We start from the raw sequence: 23,526 nt of genomic DNA, 5'->3' as shown, positions 1-23,526 counted from the left end.
TAACCCCAAGTTGCTCTGGAGACAATGTAATCCCTTGTAATATAGTTGCCATATACAGTTATTTTTTTCAGGTTTTTCAGGGGCGGGGGGGGTCTATGTGGTCAGTGGTCTAATGAACCTTTTTTTCCCCCTATATAAAGCGCACAATTCTCATAGGAGCAGGAGGATTTCTTATATGTTTTTATTTTTAAAGGCCAGCTATTTCATGGATCCAGGATATTATGCAATGTAAATGGAAAATGTAAAAAGCATGAAAAAAAAATTATTGACAAGTATTATGGTTGGTTTCACCAGTAAATGAATAAGACTTTTGTCATAAGTGAACTCATCCCTATACATCCTCTGCCTCCTGTGCTCCCACAGACACAGCCTGATGCAGATGTGCTGGCACTACAACCCCAAGATGCGGCCCCCCTTCCAGGAGATCATCGATATGCTCCGGGAGGACCTGCACCCCTCCTTCCAGGAGATGTCCTTCTACTACAGCGAGGAGAACAAGCCCCCGGAGACGGAGGACTTCGACATGGACCTGGAGAACATGGAGAGCATCCCGCTGGACCCGTCGTCCTACTCGCAGCGCGAGGCCAGCCTGACCGGCGACGAGGGCTCGTCGGTGGGCCTGCGGGGCAGCTACGAGGAGCACGTGCCCTACACGCACATGAACGGCGGCAAAAAGAACGGACGCATTTTATCCCTGCCGCGCTCTAGCCCCTCCTGATATTGCCCTCTCGCTCCTGACAACCCCACCCCCATACCCATCCCACAGACGCCCTAAATCACAGAAACACACAGCTATATATATTACCTTTTTTTTTTGGGTTCGTCGTTTTATAGATTTCACTTTTATCACGCTCTACAGTGGCCCTTCAGAAAACGAATCAAATGATCTCAGGACTTTTTTTTTCTTCTTCTATCCTCTCTGCTGCCACAGTCTGACGAAGCAGGGTGAGCTGGTCCTCTTTTGTATTTGAGCTCAAAATGGACGTTTCTGCTTCTCACCTGACTTCAGATTTTTTTTTTTTTAACAAAAATAAATATTGCCAAGTTTCCAGGACTGGTCAAATGGAACAAACTGTGAAATTAACCTCATTAAAAAACCAAAAAGGCTGCTTAACTACACCACCTTAAACAGACTGTCCTCAATGGGCCCCTTACACACACACACACTCACATACTCATACATAAACACACACAATCCAACCCCCTCCCGTGCTGGATTTTCTCCAGGAGCTGAAGTGGCCTTATCGTCTTTGTGGCCTATGAACATACAGTAGAGGTGTGTGTGCGTGCGTGGCTGTGTGCGTGCGTGCGTGCGTGCGTGTGTGTGTGTGTGTGTGTGCGTGTGTGTGTGTGTGTGTGTCTTGCTTTCTGTCTCCGAAGTGTCAGTGGCAAACAACCATAAGCTTTTGGGAACTGTGGGATTATGGTCCTGCTCCACCCATCCACGAACAAAACTCTTCCCAGGGGGAGCAGTGCGGATGAGGTGTGTGTGCTGGGAACCCTCCCCACTGGCTTTTTTTTCCTCCAGTATTCCAAACCTTAACAGAGAATGAACAGTCTTTTTTTTTTCTTTGGGACATTACTTTTTAATTTATTTACTTTTTTCTTTCAGTTTTTTTCTCCTCTTGTGTTCTTACATTACAGCTGAAGGATATTTAAACTGTTTTCAGAACATTTGACAGGGGTTCCTCAGATTGACCAATAGTTGCTGCTTTGATATATTTTAGTGGGGATAGAAATGAAAAGTATATATAAATATATTATTGATGTTTTTTGTACATAGTTGATATGTTGTCATTCAGAAAAAAGAGGTTATTGCCGTTTGTAGAGATGTTTTTACATGTTTGTCTCTAATCTTTATTTTTTCTAATCCAAAAAAATCCTACTAATCATCCTCTGGATATCTGATCTGCCAATCGCACCGATTGCTCGTTTTTGTTTTTGTCGTTTTTTGTTTTTGTTTTTGTTTTTTTCTATCAGACACAGGAGGAGTATTTTAGATGCCTTTGGCTTCAGATGTCAGCCCTGAATTTCAAGATCATTTGAAATACTGCTGTAAATAAAAAAGGAAAGCAGTGAGGTGCATTCAAGAAGAGTTCCTGGGCATGGTTGTCATTTCTTGCGTGGTCAGAGCACTCAGTTGATTGTGGTTCGCTCTTTGTTTGCTTGTCCGTTTGTTGGTGTAACTGTCGAAAAAGAAAATGTTCTATATGTCCACACAAGTATCCCAAAAGACACTACATTCACAGAAACCAGAGAGAATTAAGCCAGTTAGGCTCTGAAAAGTAATGAAGGAATGGCCACAGAAAGGGCAGCAAGAGGTATTTTGTTAAAGGAAAAATACTTATTTTTTCACTTTGATTATAGTTGAAAGATGATAAGCTGGAATGTCAGTTCTACTCCACGTAAAGAGTAAAGGACTGGTATGGACTGAGATTTATTTTTTCTTATAAAAAAAAAGGAAAAAAAAACATTAAAAATGTCTGTGTACATGAAAGCATTACTCAGGAACATTTACCTAATGGAGGTATTTGTGAGTAAAATGGTCCCGAGTCCAATGGAACAGGGACCAACAGTGGACTATGATTGACTCTTCGCAAGTGAACAACATTGTTGAGGCAGAATCTCGTGTGTTGCCTGCCATGGTTGGATTTCACATATCGGAGGCCTTCCTGTCACTGTCTGCCTCTGTGTGTCGGGGATGAATCATCTGAAGTTTGGCTGCACAAATTCGTTGATCCAATGCAAGTGTTATTATACACATGGTTTTACTCAGTTTGGCTGCTCTTCACTTGTGGCCACCGTTTTACCATTTTTCATGGGTTTCACAACATAACCTCTGCAACTGTACAGGCCGCTGTAATGTAAATAATAAACATATGCCACATTATGTAAAACAATGACCAAAGTAGTCGAAAAATTCTTTGTATTGCTTAGGCCTTTACTGACTGTTGTTTTTATTTGTGTTTCTGTGGAAATTAATGTAGCACTTGTCCTCACACTGCAAAACATAAAATCTAACCAAGAGTTATTCTTATATTAAGATAAAAAAAAATCTCTTTAGTATTGTCTTTTAGTATGAAGGGACTTACTTAACACCGTCTTGAAAGATCATTTTTTACTTCATTCAAGAAGATTTTAAGGAGTCTTATCAATACCAATTTGCTTGTTTCAAAAGAGGTAAAAGAGATCATAAATCAAGTCAAATGATTTTACAGGAAAAAGTCCAAGCAAGTCACTTTATACAGAAATCAGTAACGACTACATTTTCTGATCTTGATATAGGATTAATAATATGGTTAGATTTTATTAGATAAACAGTTAGTAGTAGTACAATAGTGCAAAAGGTCGATGAGTGTATAATTTCAGTCACAAACCATGAAGTTATTTTATCCTGAACAATTTCAATAACTTTCATCTGGCACTTGTAATATCTGCCTCAGTTACATCCTAACTTAAGTCTTGAGAGAGAGTTATAATGGATTTGGAAAAGAACACCTTCCTTAGCATATTAAATCATGCTCATTATTGTTTGGTGCACCCACATTTGAAATATCTCAGACTATTAGCCAGTTACGTTTTTAAATAAACTGCACTGATTTGATTCGCTGTAGGCCTAAAAAACAACTCAGAATCTAGTTCTGAGTTGTTCTACCTTAGCCCACATGGGGGCACTGCAGCACATCACCTAACCTTGACACCAGTACTCAAAACCAGATTCAAGGACACTTTTTTAAAAAATATAGCTCTTTATTGTCATAAAGCATCTACTTCTAAAATGTCATCCAGAAAAAAAGAGGAGTTTAGCAAGCCAATGTCGTACTTGCACACCAGAGACTCCACCATTGACTGCTGTTACCGTGGTCACCGCTGGCAGCCCTTGTTGCCCCGGTTGCTGCCTCTCTTGCCCTCGCGGTTGCGGTTCCTACCCTTGCGCCTCATTGTCATAGAGGGCTCATTGTCCCCCCAGTCGATGACCACATTCCAGCCATCCCAGCTGGCCCAGTAGTCATCGTCCGCCCAGGACACACTCGGCCGCAGGTTGGTGCTCTTCCTCCGCCGGAAGGGCATCATACCCCCACTGGAAGCCGGAGCGCCGCTATAGTAACAACCCCCATCCTGGTCGGAGCTCTCTTCCTGAGCCACGGCCTCTTCCCTGGGCCTCTCAGAGGGTGGGTATCTGGACACCCAAGGCTCCTGATACTCCTGCCTCTGGGCCTCCTGAACTGCTTTGCTCTCAGTCCAGCTGGCAGCTCTGAAACCCATCACTTGGGATCCCTCCCCGGTACCCGGTCTCTCCATGTCCATGCAGAGGAGGGGCTGGTTTGGGCTGAGGTTGTCCAGCTGCTCTGTGGGGGCGGCGGGGCTGGGCCCGGTGCACTTCCTGCGATGCCTGTAGAGCCACACAGAGCTGCGCACCGGGCTGGCAGAGGCAAATGTGTAGGGGATCCACTCCACCTTCTTCTTTGCCGTGACTTTATTGTTGGTGGTGGTGGTGCTGCTAGCGGTGGAGGCGGGTGGATCTCTTCTCAGCAGCACCACTTTGCCGGGCCTAGGGCCTGACTGATTGGGCTGCCTCCTGTCCCCACAGCCATGCACAGCGTCGACCTGTCCTGCCGGGCCACCCCTTCTGAACCCCTCTGTGTCCCCTTTTCCGAATGCCCCGTTACGCCGTCCTGAGTCTTTCTCCCCGAGTTTCTCTGGTGCCTGGGGGACTCCTCTGGCTGCTTGCAGGGCAGACACCTGCCCTGGAGGCCTCTTCTTCCTCATGTTCTGATTTTGGGTAAATTATGTGTTGATTGTCAAAAAGACCAACTGTCCTGGCCAAGGTTACTGAAAAGTATTGCAGAAATATTGAGAAAAATCCAAACTAGCTGAATTACAGTACAATGCATCATTTTTTTACATCTAAAAACCTGACATGTCTGGCATTATGTCTCTACAACCTGACCTCAAGATACTACATAATATAATGTCAAATCATTTTTTGTAAATAACTTCCTAGCTGCTATGCATAACCTAGGCCTACCTCAGCGTGCAGGCTAATAACTTAGGCCTACCTAAAGCCTTACCTAAAACCTTAAACTAGACAACAATTGAGCAGCCATATCACTGCATGCACAACAGGCTCACCTTACAGCAGGCATGTATGGGGACCATAAAATGTAATCTGGATGATGGTTAATTTGATCCTGTCAGCTACGCGTATTTTGGTGTGAGGACGAGTTTATCCCATAGACAGGTTTATCCTTGTTTGTTATTGAAAACCATGGAGGCGCAGTTGATTCGAAATAATTTTGTTTCCAACGTTACGTTACCATACAATTCTATCTAATGAGTTAGAAGATTCTTTAGAACAGCCTCGTGGTCTACCCCGGGGGAATATTTAATTGGCGCAAATGTAAATTATTTTTCACATAACTTTTGTTTCTTACATTATTTGCCATGCGTTTTATTTTATTTGAGAGTAGCCAGTCGAGCGGTATAATGACGTCACGGCAGGTCGTTTGGGGGAGAATCTTTTGTTTGGTCTTCTTCACAATCATTTAATCGCGTGAATACGGCAATGGGAGGAATTGTGGTCCATCATTTCAAGAGTCCAAATCGAAATCAATGTCTTTTTAAATCAAACTAGCGCGCAACAAGTCTTGCGGAATTAACTTGTGGAATGTGATTGTAACGCTGCATGGTGAATTGTGTTCCCATGATGCCTTGTGAGGAAAGGGAATGGGCTCATCTGAATAATTCCGCAGTGTGGGAGCTGTTTCCCACAGTGGTGTGTGCACTTGTTACTTCAGCGCACAATATCTATCTAATCTGTTCACGACAAACCTCACAACTGAGACTGAAATTTTCAAAAAGTTTCGTTTACGGTCGTCGCTGATCAACGATGGGAATCCCAAAGATGGTAAGAGGCTTGGAACTTTTAGCGCTTCTCTGTAAAGTTGTTTCGTTTTCTTATTAAAGTGGTCGCTGGTCTTACAAAAGGAGTTTACAAAGTAGCCTAGCCTTACTGCTCGTTAAAAGTAGCCTACCTATCAACTACCCTGCTACTTTTCCTAACGAGGGATGTCTGCTGATATTAAGCCCTTGACTGTTTTTTCTGTTGCTGATGAATAGGGGAGTGATTTTTTTCTAGTTTGTTTATGTCGTTTAGGCTAGCCTAGATTTAACTTTCTCTTTGTAAAATAGCTTACTTGGGGGTCATCCCTGTTTTTTTTTTTTAATATACTTTGACATACATTGCCTAACTGAACTTCATCCAAATTCGTGTAATTTGACGCTGGTTTTTGTCCTTGTTTTGTTGTTTTTGACATTCCAAACTTCAGTTGGGCCTGTTATCAATAGTTAATCTAACTACCATTTTTAACTTAGTCTTCATGTCTGTTGTGTAAAACAATCTGTACATTTGTTTATGGTGGACTGTCAGTGTCACTCCTTGGGTCGCAGAGAATGGAGGTCAGCGTGTTGTCAGTGGGCTACTTTTCACCTTAGCATTCCATTCATATCCCGCTCATGAAAGAGCTTTCTCATGTAGGTTATTAGATGGCATGCAGGTTTCGCTGATGTCATGGTCTGTAATGTTGGCTCAGGGGATGTTTTCACTTTACCTGGAATTTCACCAAGGCTATTTTGCACAAAATACTTTAGACTACTTCAAAGGAACATGTCTCTGGTTTGTATCAGCCATTACATTGATGCCATATTCAGACGGATATGACCATTGCACCAAAGTCCGTCCCCTTAGTTTCATTTCTGGATCCCAATAGACACTGTAGACATGTCTGTCCTCAGTCGAGATAACACGACCTTGGTTTGAGTATCCTGAATTGATAATTAACTTGCACCTTGTTTATCCTTGTGCTGCAGGGTTGTGTGAAAGTGCATTAGCACACCAAATGTGAATGTGTGCATGTGCCATCATCCACCTCTACCCCATCCAGCTGAAGCTGACATTTCTCTCAGTTATGTGGTGTGTGTTTGTGTCTGCTAGAGCTATACTTCTGGCCTGGCTGGCCTTCTGCGGTCTGGTCACATGGTGATAATTGGGCCCACTGGAGGCTCTGTTTGGGGAGCATTAGAGTTCAGTCCGTCTCCGGGGATTAGGCCTGCACCACCGGGATCCCCCCTGCCCCAGACTGGAGCCACTAGGAAACAGGAAATCTGGCTGTATTTAATGTATACAGTGCTCCTCTCTGCATGGCAATGGTGTGTGTGGAGGGTAGGGGGGATGCTTTTGACTTGGAAGACAAACAGTGCAGTGAGGCCCCCGCAGAGGTTGATGGAGCAGAGCCATGAAACATACACTTTGACATGCTGTTGTAAATCACCGCTGAGGAACACACAGTAGATTCATCATTTGTGCTTTTTTATCAGTGCTGTTTTCCCCTAGGATCATGTGAAACATGATCACCACCATACACACTGACATTTCCCTGTGGGGTGTCTTGTTTTTCATCATAATAGTAAGTAATAATGCACTCTAGTTGTTAGACAATTGAATATAAATCATAACATGAATATAATATATATAATATATGATAACGTGTCACAGGAGGCAATTTCCTACCAAAAATAAACATACAATTCATGTGTATTTAGTAATGTTGCCCTGTAGTAGTATCAGAGCATGTAATTGGGAGATTAACACAAATACTCTCCTTTTTTTGTTCTTCTGGCCTGTTGAGAATGTGGTGGACAAGAACTCTGCCTTTATTCATGTTTTGTAGCGAAAGTGAGCGCGTAGTAGAGTATGGTAGGTACAGTAAGGAGCATATGGTAGGTCACAGGCATCACCTCCACCTGTCATAATACAGCATACCTGGCCAGCCTGCTTTTCCTGTTTAGGAGGAGTGCATTAGATAGGAGACGTGCACCTGCCCCAGTCTTGGGTTGGCTTCCTGGCCTGGGCAGTGCGGCCCTGAGGGGGATGGGGGTTGGTTGGTGGGTGGGTGTGGCCGGGAACCGCTGCTGACAGTCTTTCTGCACACAGGTGGAGCAGGAAAAACAGTCAGGGAATAGGCCTGCTGCTACCACTGCTACACTACTTTTGTAAAACGAGTCAGGGGAAAGTTTAAAGATGGACACACTCACACTCACACACTCTCTCACACACACACACATACACACACACACACACACACACACACAGACACACTGTGAGCAGAGTGCCTGTGTTTGTTTGGCATATACTGCCTTAATGTGACACAAGAGAGAAATGGTTGAGCAAGATTTGCGCTGCCTTTGTTTACAGTCTTTGTGTTTGTTCAGCCCAAAACCAATAGATAAGTGGAAGCGCCCGCTTGTGATTAGTCACCCGTGTAGATGTGGACTGGTGTGCAGAGTAGATTTTTTATTTTATTTTTTCAGTCAGACTCGTAGTCAGTAGTTGTATTTTCTTGTCTGTATTAAAATGTGAATTGAATGAAGTGAATTACTAAGTGTAGCTAAACAATGATAATTCCACTGGAAATGCTACCATCAATAACAGAATATCAGAATAACAGTCATTATTTAAAAGCAATCTATTGTTGTTGTTGTTGATTTCATTTTTACCTCCGACAAGGAGGTTATGTTTTCATAGAGGTTTGTTAGACAGATAACTCAAAAATGTGTGGTTGGATTTCGATGACATTTTCAGGGAAGGTCTGAAATGACCAACGATTACATTTTGGGAGTGATCCGTATCACCATCTGGATCCAGGAGACGGTTATGTTTTCGCTTGGCGGAGGTTTACACTCTGAGTGCTTTGCCTTTGTAGATAACTGATTATATGACATCATCACAAGTGTCCTGAAGTGATGACAGGAAATGAAGGAGGCCCATTCCTGGTGTTTACGCGTCACAATGTAGTGTTGGGGCTCCAGATCAGAAGCCCCATGAAAATGTAATGGCAGTTTTCACAGAACCACAGCACATGATTATGGCACAAATTGGCCAAATATAGCGAGCGGTTAACAAGATGGCTCGCTAACTGTAGCTCTCTGCACGTCTGATGTGTGTAGTTGTGCTGGTGTTTGTAGTTGTTTAGTGTTTTTTATTGTGTAATATGGATTTGAGAAATATGCTGCTGTATGTATGAAACATAATCACTGTCATAGTTTGTGGGGAGCATCAGAGGAGTGGTTACTGTCTAGGGTGTTGAGACTTATTGTGAGGTCATTTGTTGTCGAGCTCATTTTCAACTCTCAACTGTTCACAGATGTCCACTGTCTCTTATCTTGGATAGGATCACTTAACACTTTGTGCGGGTCTGATAGCCTATTGGCCTGTTTCCTCCCTCATGCAGGTCTAGGTTTTAAATCGTCGCTTCTGTTTGAAGCAGCTCCCTAAGCCCCTCCAAGGCTCTCCTCCTGAATGTTCACCTAAAATCTGTCGGTAGTTCTGCCCTCTGCTTCCTTCAGCGTTCGCTATGGTCTCACTCTGAAGCTCTCACCTGGGTTTGTTAACAGCACACTCTTGTCTAATGAATAAGCGAGGCCTCTCCCTGTCTGCCTTTGCGGTCAGTAAAGAAGGCTCCTCCGTGTTTTCAAGTAAGCGTCCACCCCCACCTTCTTTCCTAATCTATCTGTCCTGCCTACTTCAATCCCGCTCTCCCACTCACGCTCTGCATTCTTCTGAGACGGATCTGCTCACTGTCCATCCTTCCAGATCTTTTTGCCGTGGCTGTCGGAGCCTAAAGTGTTGTTGGTCGAAGCGTTATTAAAGGTTTGGCTCTGGCATTCCCATAAGCACCGTGCTTGCACTTCCTGCACCATGGTCAGATGATCAGTTTATTTTTCTGGTTTGCTTTCCAACAGAGCCCTATGATTCTGATATTTAGTCAATTGCTATATACTTGTTAAAGTCCTTCTCCTTCCAAACACCACGCACTCCCCTTTGTTCTCAGTGGATGCGTGATCTAACGAACTGTTTAGAAACTTTAAAAAAAAAAATTTGGTTGCACTCCAAGATGTTTTTTGCTAATCTATTTTCACTTTCAGAAGCAGGGATAACAAATCTTTCGGCCTTGCGGCCTTCGTCAGTGTGTGTGTGTATAATTGTTGTTTATCAGATTATTATTATTATTATTGATATTTTATCCAGTGTCCTTGGCTGAATTGAAATTAAAAATAGATTGTTCAGTCAGCCTCACCAGAGTCTCACAGGTTGCCCAAGAAAAGAAATAGAAATATTCAATTTATTTAAAATGTATCTAAATTATTAATTTGATATAAATACTATTCATTAACAGTGGGAATGTCTGCCTGCCCTGATTATGACTGTGATTGTATCAGTACATGATTAGGACATCATCGATGTAATGTATGATCTCCATTTACACAATGATTTGGGTAGGTGTGTAGTTCAATGAAGTGGCGTGGAATGACATGACGCATCAAAACAAACAGCATTAGTCACACTGGGACTGACATACAGTTTAAGATGTGATTGTGTTTGGAGCGTATCTATTTTGATCACTTCCTTTTCTCTTTCATCCTGTCCTCAAGCAGGTCTGACTGACTTGACAGGCTTGTCCTCACACTTACCATTTGTCAGAGTTCATTTTGTTGCTTGTTAAAGCAGCCATACAGGAATGATACAGATTCAATGGTGTTCTATAGACGTACCATCCATATGTTTGGTATGTGGTCATGGTGAATGAAAGATAAACATTCCCGCCAGACGTCTTGAGTTATGAACAACAGTGTAGTATTGTTCCAAGTCAGAAAATGTAAGAAAAGCTTTCACTACACACATTTATTACCAAAAGACAACTGTTGGCATGGTTGCGTGTTTGCAAGTGTGCTGTTGTTGTTTTGGGTGCCTTGTGGGTGTGTAGATGTAGATGGTTTTAGACCTTGTGTACCTTGTGTGAACTGTGCAACTAGCACCATACCATTTGATTTTCTTTCTGCTGCTACTCAGCTTTGAAATGTAAGTACCATAAAGCACTATTAATATGTAGCCAGCTCATTTTGCCAGGTGAATTCCCATCAGCTTTTATGTTACCGGCATCTCTCCAGTCAGTTTGTTCCCAAGACTTCACACTTATCTTGTCCATTCTGTTTATCTAAGCCACATTCTTTTCGCTTTTGATTGGAGAAGGATCTTTTTACAGCCTTAAGATGACCCCTCTTTGACCCTGATCCCTTCTGCTTGATCCACAGCTCTGACACGGGGCTATCCCAGACCACCAGGGCTGCGGCAGCGTCGCCCCCCCCACACACGTCCCTACCCCCCCATCCAGAGAGGAGCAGCAGGATGCCTGTGCCAGGCCCCTGAGCCTCTGCTGCATCAGCCACACCTCCAGAGCTTCAGAGGTGAGACGCCCTCAGTGTCTGGCTGCAGGGTAGTGGGGTGAGGGTGTTGTATCTGATTCTGGTAGGCCTCATAAGTCTGTCTGTCTGCTTCCAGTGAAGTAGCTCAAAAGGATGCGTTTGTCTTGTGTTGAAGACATGTAGCCTATCAGTTTAATTTTCTGTGTAGTGATATGTTTTGAATACACACAGACGTTGTTTTGATAACCGAGTTGTTTTTGTCATGGTCATTGTCCTCATGTTATGCGTGTCATCTGCAGCACTCTCTGCCCTACATTCTTCTGTGCAGATAAGTCCTCCAGCTGACAACGATGGATGAGATAGACGCAATCAAACTGAGGCTGGAGGAGTCCTTCATCTCATCCCAAATAGAGCCCATCAACATTGAAGGTGGGCTCCGTCCCTTTATGATTCCGGTCCTCACTTGCCATTTGGCACACTTCATTGTGTTGTTTGTGAAAGGAGCCACATACAGGAATTACACTGATTTCATGGTGTTACTGTGCGTTCAGACCAAGACCGTCAAAAGTGTCAAGAGCGCCGGAAATCATTCACTTCTATGGAGAGTCGGCGTTACCGGCGTCAAAAGCGTTCTGGGCGTGAGCGTGGCTTCATCAGCTTCACGGGCGTAAAAAAAAAGTTGAGCCTCAGTTAACCTTATGGTAATGAGCTATGACACGGTTCGGCGTCAACTAATCAGAATGTGAAACTCAAAGGACGCGTTTGACGGTCTTGGTCTGAACGCACAGTTATATAGACAACGAATCTTGGCTTCATTTATGTTTATGGTATGTGGTCATAGTATTAACTGTAGTGCAAGGTACAAATCAGAAATGTGTCTAAATAATGTGTGTGTGTGTGTGTGTGTGTGTGCGTATGTTTGTCGGTTGTGACGGATGTTATTAGTAGATCCCCACTACACTGACCTGCGGGCAGATCTGGAGGCGGATGTGCAGGGCTTCGAGGTGGAGACCTGGGGTCTGAGTGTAGACCAGCAGTACATGAAGCAGCTTCAGAAGGAGGCCATCAAGAGACAAGAGGTCATTTATGGTACGTCTATAGAGGGTCCTGCTGTCCACTCAGTATTGTTTGAAGTGTAATGATACCAGTTTTAAGTGTTACATCTGTGTTAAGGGATCTTTGCTCATTAGTACAATCAAATACAACTAACATTTCAAACATTTGTTGTCATTTCAAAATGTTGTTTTCACAGTTTTGTTTCCTGGTTATAAAAGTTCTCTGTGTGTGTTCCTCTTTGGCTTTTATTTATGATCTTTGATGACAAAACAAATCGACTACCTTTCTTCTTACTCACTCGGCGGCTGCCATAGTGACGTAGATGTCTCTCGTCAGTGTCATGTGTCAACACCTATGCTACTCCCACTGCTGACTGACTGAAGCCTTACACACTGTTCTCAACTGCTTGGTTCTCACATACGTACTTAGCTGGCTTTACATAGATGTCTTGCAAATTGCCTGAAGTATAGAAGACACATGGGCAATACAGTATGAAAAATATGAAAGCAGAGCATTGATGAAGGCGAAGGATGGCCATATTGTAGCAACATTTGGGCTTGAGAATGAAAGTGAGAATGCTGCTGATGAGAGTGATCATCAGCTGGACTTTTGGAGGGGTGGACACTCATGGTGCTTAGGCCACAAATGATTGGCTTCCCCTTCATCTCAGTCTAGACTTAAACATTTCACGAGAACAGCCCTGATTATTAACCATTAGCATCTAATTGAATGTTAGTAGCTTAACTCTTTTGCTGTAGTTGTAGCTCTGTAGCCACTGCTAAAAGGGGCCCTGTGATTATCATTCTATTTGTGTGGCGATAATGACGATGATCTGGTTTCAGAGCTGATCCAGACGGAGATCAACTACGTGCGGACGCTGAAGATCATGCTGGGCGTGTTTGCGCGGGAGATGCGCAACGTGCTGGACGAGGGCCGGCTCCAGCGGATGCTGCCCCCGGCGGAGGGCCTGCTGGACATCCACCAGAACTTCCTGCGCTGCCTCAAGGAGCGCCGGCTGCAGTCTCAGGAGCCCGGCAGCGAGAACAACTACTGCATCCAGCGCCTGGGAGACATCCTCTGCGCACAGGTGAGCAGTCAAGTCAGCGTCCGCCCCCCCGCCCGCCCCCGCTCGCCACCTTTTGGGTGCCTCCAGGAATGAGAGGCATGAGAATGATGTCATTCTCTAAGGACCACAGCTATGTGGAATTAAGCTGTGGGGTTTTCCTTTCCCAGTGCTCAAACAAACGTCAAACGCTCCTTTACTGAAAGGTTTTTTTTTTTTTTTTTTAAATGTTCAACATTTCATTTGGAAGGAGCGACTGTAGAATTTGTTAAATGTCACATTGTGTATTAGTAAATTGCTTGAATGCCTACATTTAACATGCTTCATTAAAACACTTCAGCTTGTCAAGAAGTGGTGTTGGGACTGACAGTCAATGTGGCAATTATCTTCTGTGAAGTTCTCAGGGGAGAAGGGAGCATCGATGGCGGATAAGTATGGAGGTTTCTGCAGTCATCACAATGATGCTGTCGGCTACTACAGAGAGCAAGTCCAAAGCAACAAGAAATTGCAGTACTTGATGCGGGTATTAGTCCAATCACTTACAATGGTCTTTCATCGTTTATTCATTCATAGCAGAGCAATTAAAATGATGACTTTTAAAATAATTGTTACTATGTCTCTCCATATTGTAGAAAATCAGTCAGCTGACCATTGTGCGGCGATTAGAGGTGCCCGCGTGTATTCTTCTGGTCACACAGCGCATCACCAAATACCCCGTACTGGTGGAGCGCATCATAAAGAACACTGAAGGTAACCAAACTCTTTATTACTGATGCATGGATTACAAACTTTCCATTACCAATGTAGATTACATGGTCTTCATTACTGATGTAGATTACAAACTCTTCATTACTGATGCGTAGATTACAAACTCTTCATCACTGATGCATGGATTACAAACTCTCCATTACCAATGTAGATTACATGGTCTTCATTACTGATGTAGATTACAAACTCTTCATTACTGATGCATAGATTACAAACTCTTCATTACTGATGCGTAGATTACAAACTCTTTATTACTGATGCATGGATTACAAACTCTCCATTACCAATGTAGATTACATGGTCTTCATTACTGATGTACATTACAAACTCCTCATTACTGATGCGTAGATTACAAACTCTTCATTACTGAAGCGTGGATTACAAACTCTTTATTACTGATGTAACTGCAAACTCATCACTGATGCATACAAACCCTCCGTTACTGATGTATAGATTATAGACTTTTCGCCAGTGATGTGTAGATTACAAACTCTTTGTTTGTTAAAGTATTATCATCCCATGATATCAAGTAAATTCCTCCTGAAACAATGTTCTACCCCCATGTCGTACCCCCATGTCGTACCCCCATGTCGTACCCCCATGTCGTACCCCCATGTCGTAACCCCATGTCGTACCTCATATTTACTACATGCCCTCTGACCTCTGTGTCCCCAGCTGGCACGGAGGAGCATGAGGAGCTGGTGCGGGCGCTGGCCCTCATCAAGGGCACCATCATGCAGGTGGACGGCCTGGTCAACGAGTACGAGAAGGCCCAGCGACTGCGGGACATCGCCGGCAGGGTGGATCCCAAGTCGCCGGGCCGGATGAAGGACGGCCGCGAGCTCCGCAGAGAGGATCTCCTGCGTCAGGGCCGCCGGCTGCTGCATGAGGGCACCGTCAACTACAGGACCACCTCCGGACGGCTGAAAGGTGGCACGCCTGGGGAATGATGCGTGGGAGACAATATATAGCAACAAATGCCATTGGGATGAGATATTGTTTTTTTTTCTAATTGTGTTTTTGTGTGTTGTGTTTTTTTTTTTTTTTTCAGATGTTCTTGCTGTGTTACTGTCGGATGTGCTGATAATCTTGCAGGAAAAAGACCAGAAATACGTCTTTTCCTCCGTGGTTAGTGGCCGCTCATGAACATTTCACATGTTAAATGTAAAGTGGTAGGTAAAAAAAGGCTTGCGGTTCCAACCCTGGTTTGTCTTCCCTGACCTCAGGACAACAAGTCGTCCGTGATCCCCCTCCAGAAGCTGATCGTGCGCAACGTGGCGCTGGATGAGAAGGCCATATTTCTGATCTGCGCCTCGTCGGACGTGCCAGAGATGTACGAGGTCCTCACCGGGTCCAAAGAGGAGCGAGACATCTGGATGAACCACATCTGGGAGGCCATTGCCAGGTGAGTGCCACGTGGGCAGCTGTATTCATGAGTTTATGCTGTGTGAATGATTGTAGAACACATCTCTAACAATAGCAAGGTGACCCAGGAGCACTCATGCCTACATCAGATCAAAAGGAGCATCTCAAAAAATATCATGGAAAAGATGGAAGAGTATCATGGAAAAGTTCACTTCCCCCTGTGATTTTTTAAATAGTGAAACTTTTCATATGATCTAGATTCATTACACTCAAAGCAACATTTTTCAAGGCTTTTATTTTGTTTGAAGCATAATTTGTCTAATCCTGATGATTACAGTTTACAGTTCAGGGAAACAGCTGCAGCATATGAAAAAGGTTAGAGTAAAGAACAGGAATGTCATCTTGAGAAGAGCTCTAATCTGCTAATTAGGTCAATATACCAGCAATGGTTTCCTGAGCCTTTAATCTCGCAGTCTGGGCAGGGCAATGGACTCCACGATATTCACATTTTTTTTAAATGCACCTGTATGTTTGAACAAGTAGAGATGGCTCCTGTTAATAAGGTGGTGTGTTGGCAAGAATCTAGCTGTAATGAATTAGATTTGGTGTGGGTGGGAATATGTACCCAGTGAAGGTTAGTGAGCAGGGGGGTAACTTGCCCTTTCTGGCTGATTTTGGCAACGTTCTGGACCACCAGAGGGTTTGAAGGGCTTTTCAGTAGTGGACGAGACAAAAGATAACCATGGCCTGTACCGAGTGTTGGATGCCATATTGAGTTAAGTGTCAGCTAAATGACTAACTGTAACAGGAGTTCATTAAAGTGCATGAAATGCACCCGCTGAAATGTTCTCTTTTTTTTGCTGTGCTCCAGCTGCCCAGAGGATGTGGATGAGGAGCTGGCTAGTGAGCAGGTTGAGGCCAATGCAGCGAGGCTAAGAGACTTCCAAGGTAACGTAACTCAAGATGGTGGAATGGACTGTCCACAGCTTTCTAATGTTCTGATGGAAGCTCCACTCACAGAATTCTCAATTTTTGTCTTTGCAACATGCTTGAACAGCTTTAGATTATTCTGGCCTAAATTATAGATTGTAGGAGTATTTTTTTTTAATCTCTTCTCTAATGCATAGTTCTTTAATTGGATGCATCAGCCAGCTGAACATAATCTGTAAACTGATATATTGTTCATATTTGTGAACAGAACATCTGTACGCGAAAGATACCCAGATTGTGCAGCTTCTTGAAGAGAAGTTGCAGGCCTTTGCAGCACTAGCAGAGAGAGACGCAGGTGTGGAGGACACAACAGCATACCGCCGCCTGCTGCTGCATGGCACTACCCCAGACCTCCAACAGGGGGAGCAGCTGCTTTTAGGAGCCATCGATGATGGTGAGAGATCTCTTAAGTGCCTCATTCCAGTGCTCATTCATTGTCAACAATGATTTGTACAATGTATAAGGTCATGTCCTAACAGTTCTTGATACTCAACTGACACAAATGGCAGTTCTATAATTGGAACATGATGCAAGTGAAACCTCATTCTCTGAATGAAAAAAAGACTCTAAATGAAAGCTAATTTCTGCTGTGTATCCAATCAATCTTAATGTGCCTGTGTGTCTGAGAATGTGGGGCCATGAATCTGCCCAGGCTTGTTAGAACCTCATTAGCTCATTACGGCGGTCGCTGAAGGGCTCTTCTCATCTTGTGTTTCCCCAGTGGTGGCATTACAGGGGCTGCTGGTGACAGGAGAGCAGCAGGACGCAGCACCGGACACGGAGATTAGCCCAGAGCTGGCAGCGTTACCCAGGAGGACCCAGACCTTCCAGGGCTACGACCACCTCAAGAGGAGTGAGTGATATTAATATGATATTAGTATTGATGTTAAATAATCGTATAGATTATTATAATATTATCACATATTTATATATTTACATATTAAATAAGTTGATATATTTACATATTACATATTTGTAATCTAGATTGTTATACATTCTTTCCTATTCAGTTGATGTGATATATGTAGGCGTACACAAATATCCACTCTAATCTCCATGTGTTTTTCTAGTATTGTATTTGTATTGGTACTCGCAGTTCTGTAACCAACTCCGATCAAGTTATGGATGCGTGTTTGGGTTAACGTGTGACTGTGTGGTATTGTAGATGATGACCCGCAGGCAGAGGGCCCGCCCAAAGAGAGGAACCAGCGCCCCAGCTCCGACCCCCTGGTCAGGGAGCACTACCCCACAGAGGGCATGGAGCTGTCGGTAGGTCCCCCAGAGCAATTATGGGCCCAGTGAACTAATGAGCTAATGAGGTGGTGACAGTGCCGTGTTTAGCATAGTCTGGTGTGGAGCCTTACGTGCTGCCAGCGTTGAGGCTGCCATGCTTATCGTTCCTGTAGCTCATATCAGCTTTCTCTATGGACTTTACCTAACTTTGATCGAGTGTGTAAACAGTGGAGCCTGGTTAACCCTAAAGACACACATTGATACTGATAAAACTCAAATAAAGCTTGATGTTGGCAAATGCAGGGCTGAGGCTGCAGCTAGCGCTTATTGACTCTGACTGATCTTCACTGTACAGGCTGACGAAGAGGTCACCACTGCCGTGGATCCTGTGGACTTTCCATTCCCAAAAGCAGAGGTGAACATTGCTGAACATTGCTTATATTAACTTTTTACTCCTCAGACATAAGTGACATGTTCTCTGACACCGATTTTACATCTTCATCCATCCTGATTGTTTGTTCCTCCTTTGTTAGTACTCAGAGAAGCTGGTGGCACTCACCCAAAAACTGTGCACCGTACAGGTATGTGACTCAGTTTTGTGTTTTGCGGACATTCATTTTTTTTCCCCCCTGACTCATTTTGTTCACAGTCCTTGTATGTGTTTTGTTTATTTTACCTGTAAATATATGAACTTGTGTCTTGTTAATATAATTGTTTTGGATGAAATGTTACTTTTTTAAAAAAAAGATCATCATAGTCAGACATGATTGTTATCCCACCTCCCGTCCCCCCCAGGCGGTCATCTCTGAGCACGACACCAACGCCGAGCTCCTGCGCGCCACCGGCAGCGGCGAGCGGGCGAACATTGCTTATATTAACTTTTTACTCCTCAAACATAAGTGACATCTTCTCTGACATCGATTTTACATCTTCATCCATCCTGATTGTTTGTTCCTCCTTTGTTAGTACTCAGAGAAGCTGGTGGCACTCGCCCAAAAACTGTGCACCCTACAGGTATGTGACTCAGTTTTGTGTTTTGCGGACATTCATTTTTTCCCCCCCTGTTTTTTTGTTGGGTGGAACAGACTCATTTTGTTCACAATCCTTGTATGTGTTTTGATTATTTTACCCGTAATATGAACTTGTGTTTTGTTAATATCATTTGTTTTGGATGAAATGTTACTTTTTTTAAAAGATCATCATAGTCAGACTCAGACATGATTGTTATCCCACCTCCCGTCCCCCCAGGCGGTCATCTCTGAGCACGACACCAACGCCGAGCTCCTGCGCGCCACCGGCAGCGGCGAGCGGGCGAACCGCCAGCGCGGCAACGTGCTCCTGGAGCAGGAGCGCCAGCGGCAGCTGGAGCGCCACCGCGAGGCGCAGGCCAACTTCCAGCGGCTGCAGAGCCAGCACCGGCAGGAGCAGGAGCGCTGGGAGCGCGAGCGGCGCCAGCAGCAGCTGCTGGCCGAGACGGCCGACGCCGAGCTGCGGCAGCGGCGCGAGGCCTGCGAGCGCCAGGAGGCCGCACTGGCCGCCGAGCGCGACGAGCTCCAGCGGCACCGGCAGGAGTACCAGGAGGACCTGGAGCGCCTGCGCGAGGCCACGCGCAAAGTGGAGAGGCAGCGCGAGGAGCTGGAGCAGCAGCGCCTCAAGCAGGAGAAGGCCAAGAAGTCCAACACCATCTCCAACCCGGGACACTTCAGCTACGAGCTGGCCACGCAGGTGGGGGGGGGGGGGGGGTGCCCGCGCATGGGAATCAGCTGGGGTCAAACCTACAGGGTTTTAGTGTCACTCAGACCATTAGAAACTCTCAGACAAGATGTTTGGGCTACTGTTATGTCAGGGCTACAAATATCAATGTTGATAACAATTCTTGAAACTCCAATTTTTGAGTAAAATTTAACAACAATTAGACACTTTTTTAAGTACATTTTTGTAGGCAACGAGTTTTGGGATCATCCATCTTCAAATTCAGTTGAAGGTGTGGGGTTCATTGTGAAGTTAAACATACCAATGGTTCCCTCTTGCCAGCTCGGCGTAAACTTATTGCAAAAACCAAATCTTTCACATTATAGCTTTGTCATCTGTTTCACCAACAGCTAGTATTATCAGTTCAAACGCTTTTCAATGCCAACCGTACTGTTGTACTATTCAAGGTTTGTCTATCGTCAGTAGTTATCTCTGTTGTTTTACACTGCGTAACCCTCCCCCTCTGCAGTCATTCTCCCATGCGGCCACTGAAGACTGGCCACTGATCGGCACGGGCAAGACCCACGTGCGGCCCAGCCTGTCCCAGGCCCCCTCCAGCTTCCTGGAGAAACCCCCGGAGGTGCCGCCTCGTCGCGAGAGCATCAACCCCTCGCCCACCAAGACAGAGGTGCCCATGCACCTGATCAGCACCACCAACCAGGCCGTCACCAAGGGCGGCCCCATCCAGCAGCAGATCCCCACCAAGCTGGCCTTCATCAAGGGCAAGGAGAAGGGCGGCAAAGAGAAGGGCAAGTCCCACCATCGCACCAACAGCGCTGGTGAGTCTCATTCTGACTACTGACTGCCATCCTTTAGTGTAAAGAAGAAATGCATGTTATTTGTTTCACATTGATTCCTTTAAGCAGATCCCTTTATCCGGAGTGACTTGAATACATACATTATACACACATTTTAATACAATTACTTATTTGATATTGATAGCACGTCACCCTAACAATGTATTATATGTGCTAGTGTGTTGAAACAGTGTTTTTTTTGTCTCCTCTCTGTCCATTAGCCTCCATTGAAGTATCCCAGGTTATACCTATCAAAGTGACCGGAAAGGAGGGAGGCAGCCTGAAGTCCAAGAGGTCCAGCAGTCCTCGCCGTCTCCATCCAGGTAAGACTGAAAGCTGCCCTTCTCTCACACCTGGGAGACATGGGAGGTACAGCTGTCAGGCCCTATGTTTATTTTTCATTTTTTTTGTCCAAAAGCCACCTACAAGTATCAACACTACAATCTAGAATATGAACAACGAAAATAATGTGAACATATAACATCTCATATGAACGAAATCCATAAACATACAAGCCATAACTCTGTAAGAGAATTAATGAACTGCAAGATGAACAGAACAATTCTTGAAAGTCCCAAAACTATCACAAGAACGTGGAACATTAGGTTACTCACTCCACCAACTCCAATCACTGAGGAAAATAATATTTTCTTTCAGATACCTTTGTTCGTCCGGACAAGCCGTCCAACGTGAAACCCTCTCATACTGCCAGTATGCATCGGAAAGCCGGTCAGTCCCATTCCCATTCCCATTCCCATTCCCATTCCCAAGACCCACAGTCACGCCACAGAAAAGGAAGCGGTACCCCCAAGGAGGACATTATCTTCTTTTAATCGCCATGTACATGTGTGGATCAAAACTGGGCAAAAGTGGGAAGCCTGGGAAAAGCACAGATAGACTATTTTTGATCCTTGACAAGGTGACCTGGTCCACTGCATAGGTAGTCTCTGTGCACTCTATGTGCTGTATTGTTATTACAGAGAGGACCCTCCATTTTTAGACCGACAACACGAGTTGTTTGGTTTTAGCGTTATTTTCATTCTTTCATTTTATCATTTTGGCTTTAATGTTTATGCTGGTTGTCAGTTTGTCTTCTCGTCGCAAACCCAGCCATATGTATTTAGTTTTTTACTGACAAGCCTTACGGTGTTCAGCTATCATCTCAGCTATCACTTACTTCCAAATGAACCAAAACAGGGCTTGGCTAGGTCATATGGAGGTCAGTACAAAGTCTAAATCATTCCATTTACCATTACTTACTAACTGTGGACTGCACAATGTATATACAGAATGTTCTGGCCTTGATGTTGATTGTAAGGTTCATGCATGTCATGGTCTTTGGTGTGTACATAGTTTGATATTACCTTTGTCTGTTAAGATTTTGGTACTTGTTATTTTAATCACTTTTCCTGGCAAAGCTGGTTGCATATATTGCATATGGTTAAATATGTCTAGTCTGACTCATTGTTAAAAAATAGATGTAGAGTTGCATATTGCAATATTAATATGCAGAACAACACTTAACAGCTATAATACAGTCATGCCAAAATGTTCCATGCAAAATGTAATGTGGTATACTTCAGACAGGGCTGATATGTAGCACATGTTACTAGAAATTAGTCTGTGCTTTGTATGAACAACCAACATAGCACCAGTGACCTTTTTAAAAATGTTTTCCAGAGTGTAGCCTACTGATGACGTATTTTTTAACTACATAATCGATGAGCAATTTTGTGGATTGTGCTACAAAACTATCAACTTCTGTAGCACTAGTGCTATGGACAGAAATCTCAACATACAGCCCTGCTTCAGCTGACTTGCAATCCCCAATATGAAAGCTTTACTAAAGAAAATCTAACTTTGTCAATGTAAATAGCAAATCAACTGAGCATCGGTGTTGCTAAATGACAATGAATCCTCTGGTTAGATTGAAATTGACAAAATACAGTAATTTCCCGCATATAAGCCTCATTGTCTATAAGCCGCAGGACAGTGTATTATGCAAGTTAAAAGAAATAAAACCATAATGATACCATATTAACTATCCCCGTGAATTATCCTCATAGCTGAAGAAATTTTGCAAAATCAGCATAAGTCACGGCTAATAGTCGGGAAATTACCGCAAGCAACCTGTTTTTTTTTGTTGTTGTTCACGAGTCATGGGACATAAGTATTAGCCTACATGGACATGTCTTGTTTATGGCATTTCTCCAGCCGTTTACCAGTCTGGACACTTCAGCTTTTTAATCTGATATTTTCTGTACTTCTGTAACCTCTGGTGTAAATAGAGAATATGTCTTTTAGAGATTTAATCCCTGTCTACTCCTGAGTCTTTTCTGGATATGGACGGCCAAAGAGATAATAAAATGCTGTCGTTAACTATTCAGTAGTATTCTTTCTGCGGTACAGCAGCATGGGTGTCAAGGTGAATTTGATCAAGTGAAAGTCATGTTTACTTTTAAATGCACAAACCTGTCAAAAGACAACTTTGCAGATTCCCTTAAAAACTGGTGAAAATGTGTAAATATCCATTGTCTATCTATGAAGTCTGTAACATTGTATAGTTGTAAAGTAATTGTGACAGTGGGGTGTGGGCAGTTGCTTCCTCGACATTCATGTGATAAAGGGGTTTTATGAGAATGCATCTCTTTGGTGAAGGCATCTTTTCTTTCTATTATCAAGTGTTGTAAATAAAATATTGTGCCTATCTGGTAGCCTAATTCCAATAACAATCTTTCCAATTAGGTCAAAATGTAGTGTTTCTTGGATGCTAGCCTACATATTTGTCACAGATTGAGAAACACACTTAACCAGAAAGCTAAACTGCTTTTCTTGTGGCAGACTGTTTCCAGCAACAGCACAAGCAGCATTGAGTTGAGTTCTACTAAGATAGCTCCAGGTTTTGTGGACCCACACACACACACCCAGGAGCAACTGCAGGCCCGATTCAGTACTGATCAGTGTGACAGCACAGGCGGGAAGTCAACAGCTGCTGGGCTCCCAGCGAAGCTTCTCACAGCCGCCTCGGTGCTGACTACCCTCTGCCACACTGAGAATTCACCACTAATGGCAGACGCTCCTCCCGACAGTTCACCCGAATCATTTGCCGGAGCTCCCGGCTTGTGCAGATGTTGCCCATTCTGAAGATAGCTGGTGAGCTGCTGGCTGGTGTTTCAGCCTGTATCAGTGATATCTGTGGCCCCAAGCTAGCAGCTTCTTGTTACATTAAACATAAAAGTA

General features: G+C 44.0%; 3 protein-coding genes across 6 annotated transcripts in view; 2 read left to right on the top strand and 1 right to left on the bottom strand.

Moving 5' to 3' along the window:
* The window catches only part of insra (insulin receptor a), a 51,831-nt gene extending 49,733 nt beyond the window's left edge, over nucleotides 1-2,098 (top strand). Inside the window, exon 21 of the mRNA XM_062530569.1 lies at nucleotides 364-2,098. Coding sequence (XP_062386553.1) covers nucleotides 364-718 — 355 coding nt within the window. The 3' untranslated portion in view covers nucleotides 719-2,098. The remainder of the gene's footprint in view (nucleotides 1-363) is intronic.
* A 1,631-nt stretch (nucleotides 2,099-3,729) lies between these two features.
* On the bottom strand, nucleotides 3,730-5,305 carry LOC134058393 (uncharacterized). 2 transcript variants are annotated; one of them, XM_062515627.1, is made up of 2 exons: nucleotides 5,134-5,305; nucleotides 3,730-4,773 (listed from the first exon to the last, which is right to left on the bottom strand). In XM_062515627.1, the coding sequence occupies exons 1-2, from the start codon at nucleotides 5,158-5,160 to the stop codon at nucleotides 3,865-3,867; spliced, it is 936 nt and encodes a 311-aa protein (XP_062371611.1). In that variant the 5' UTR covers nucleotides 5,161-5,305; the 3' UTR covers nucleotides 3,730-3,864. The 2 variants fall into 2 exon arrangements, with proteins under 2 accessions (XP_062371611.1, XP_062371612.1); XM_062515628.1 differs by having other exon boundaries at nucleotides 3,730-4,833; nucleotides 5,134-5,303.
* Nucleotides 5,306-5,626: 321 nt separating this feature from the next.
* On the top strand, nucleotides 5,627-23,484 carry arhgef18a (rho/rac guanine nucleotide exchange factor (GEF) 18a). Of its 3 annotated transcripts, none has more exons than XM_062530566.1 (21): nucleotides 5,628-5,908; nucleotides 11,152-11,304; nucleotides 11,591-11,691; nucleotides 12,211-12,351; nucleotides 13,161-13,405; nucleotides 13,779-13,904; nucleotides 14,014-14,131; nucleotides 14,825-15,079; nucleotides 15,201-15,277; nucleotides 15,376-15,554; nucleotides 16,386-16,462; nucleotides 16,713-16,898; nucleotides 17,226-17,357; nucleotides 17,670-17,773; nucleotides 18,093-18,152; nucleotides 18,271-18,318; nucleotides 18,704-18,751; nucleotides 18,986-19,462; nucleotides 19,959-20,268; nucleotides 20,508-20,609; nucleotides 20,944-23,484. In XM_062530566.1, exons 3-21 carry the CDS (start codon nucleotides 11,613-11,615, stop codon nucleotides 21,117-21,119), a joined length of 2,940 nt encoding a protein of 979 aa, XP_062386550.1. In that variant the 5' UTR covers nucleotides 5,628-5,908; nucleotides 11,152-11,304; nucleotides 11,591-11,612; the 3' UTR covers nucleotides 21,120-23,484. The 3 variants fall into 3 exon arrangements, with proteins under 3 accessions (XP_062386551.1, XP_062386550.1, XP_062386549.1); XM_062530565.1 differs by having other exon boundaries at nucleotides 12,208-12,351; XM_062530567.1 differs by lacking the exon at nucleotides 18,271-18,318 and having other exon boundaries at nucleotides 5,627-5,908; nucleotides 12,208-12,351.
* The last annotated feature ends 42 nt before the right edge of the window (nucleotides 23,485-23,526 follow it).

The sequence above is a fragment of the Sardina pilchardus genome, chromosome 2 (genome assembly GCF_963854185.1).
Source record: "Sardina pilchardus chromosome 2, fSarPil1.1, whole genome shotgun sequence".
Taxonomy (NCBI): Eukaryota; Metazoa; Chordata; class Actinopteri; order Clupeiformes; family Clupeidae; genus Sardina; species Sardina pilchardus.
This window is presented reverse-complemented; position numbering and strand designations above follow the sequence as displayed.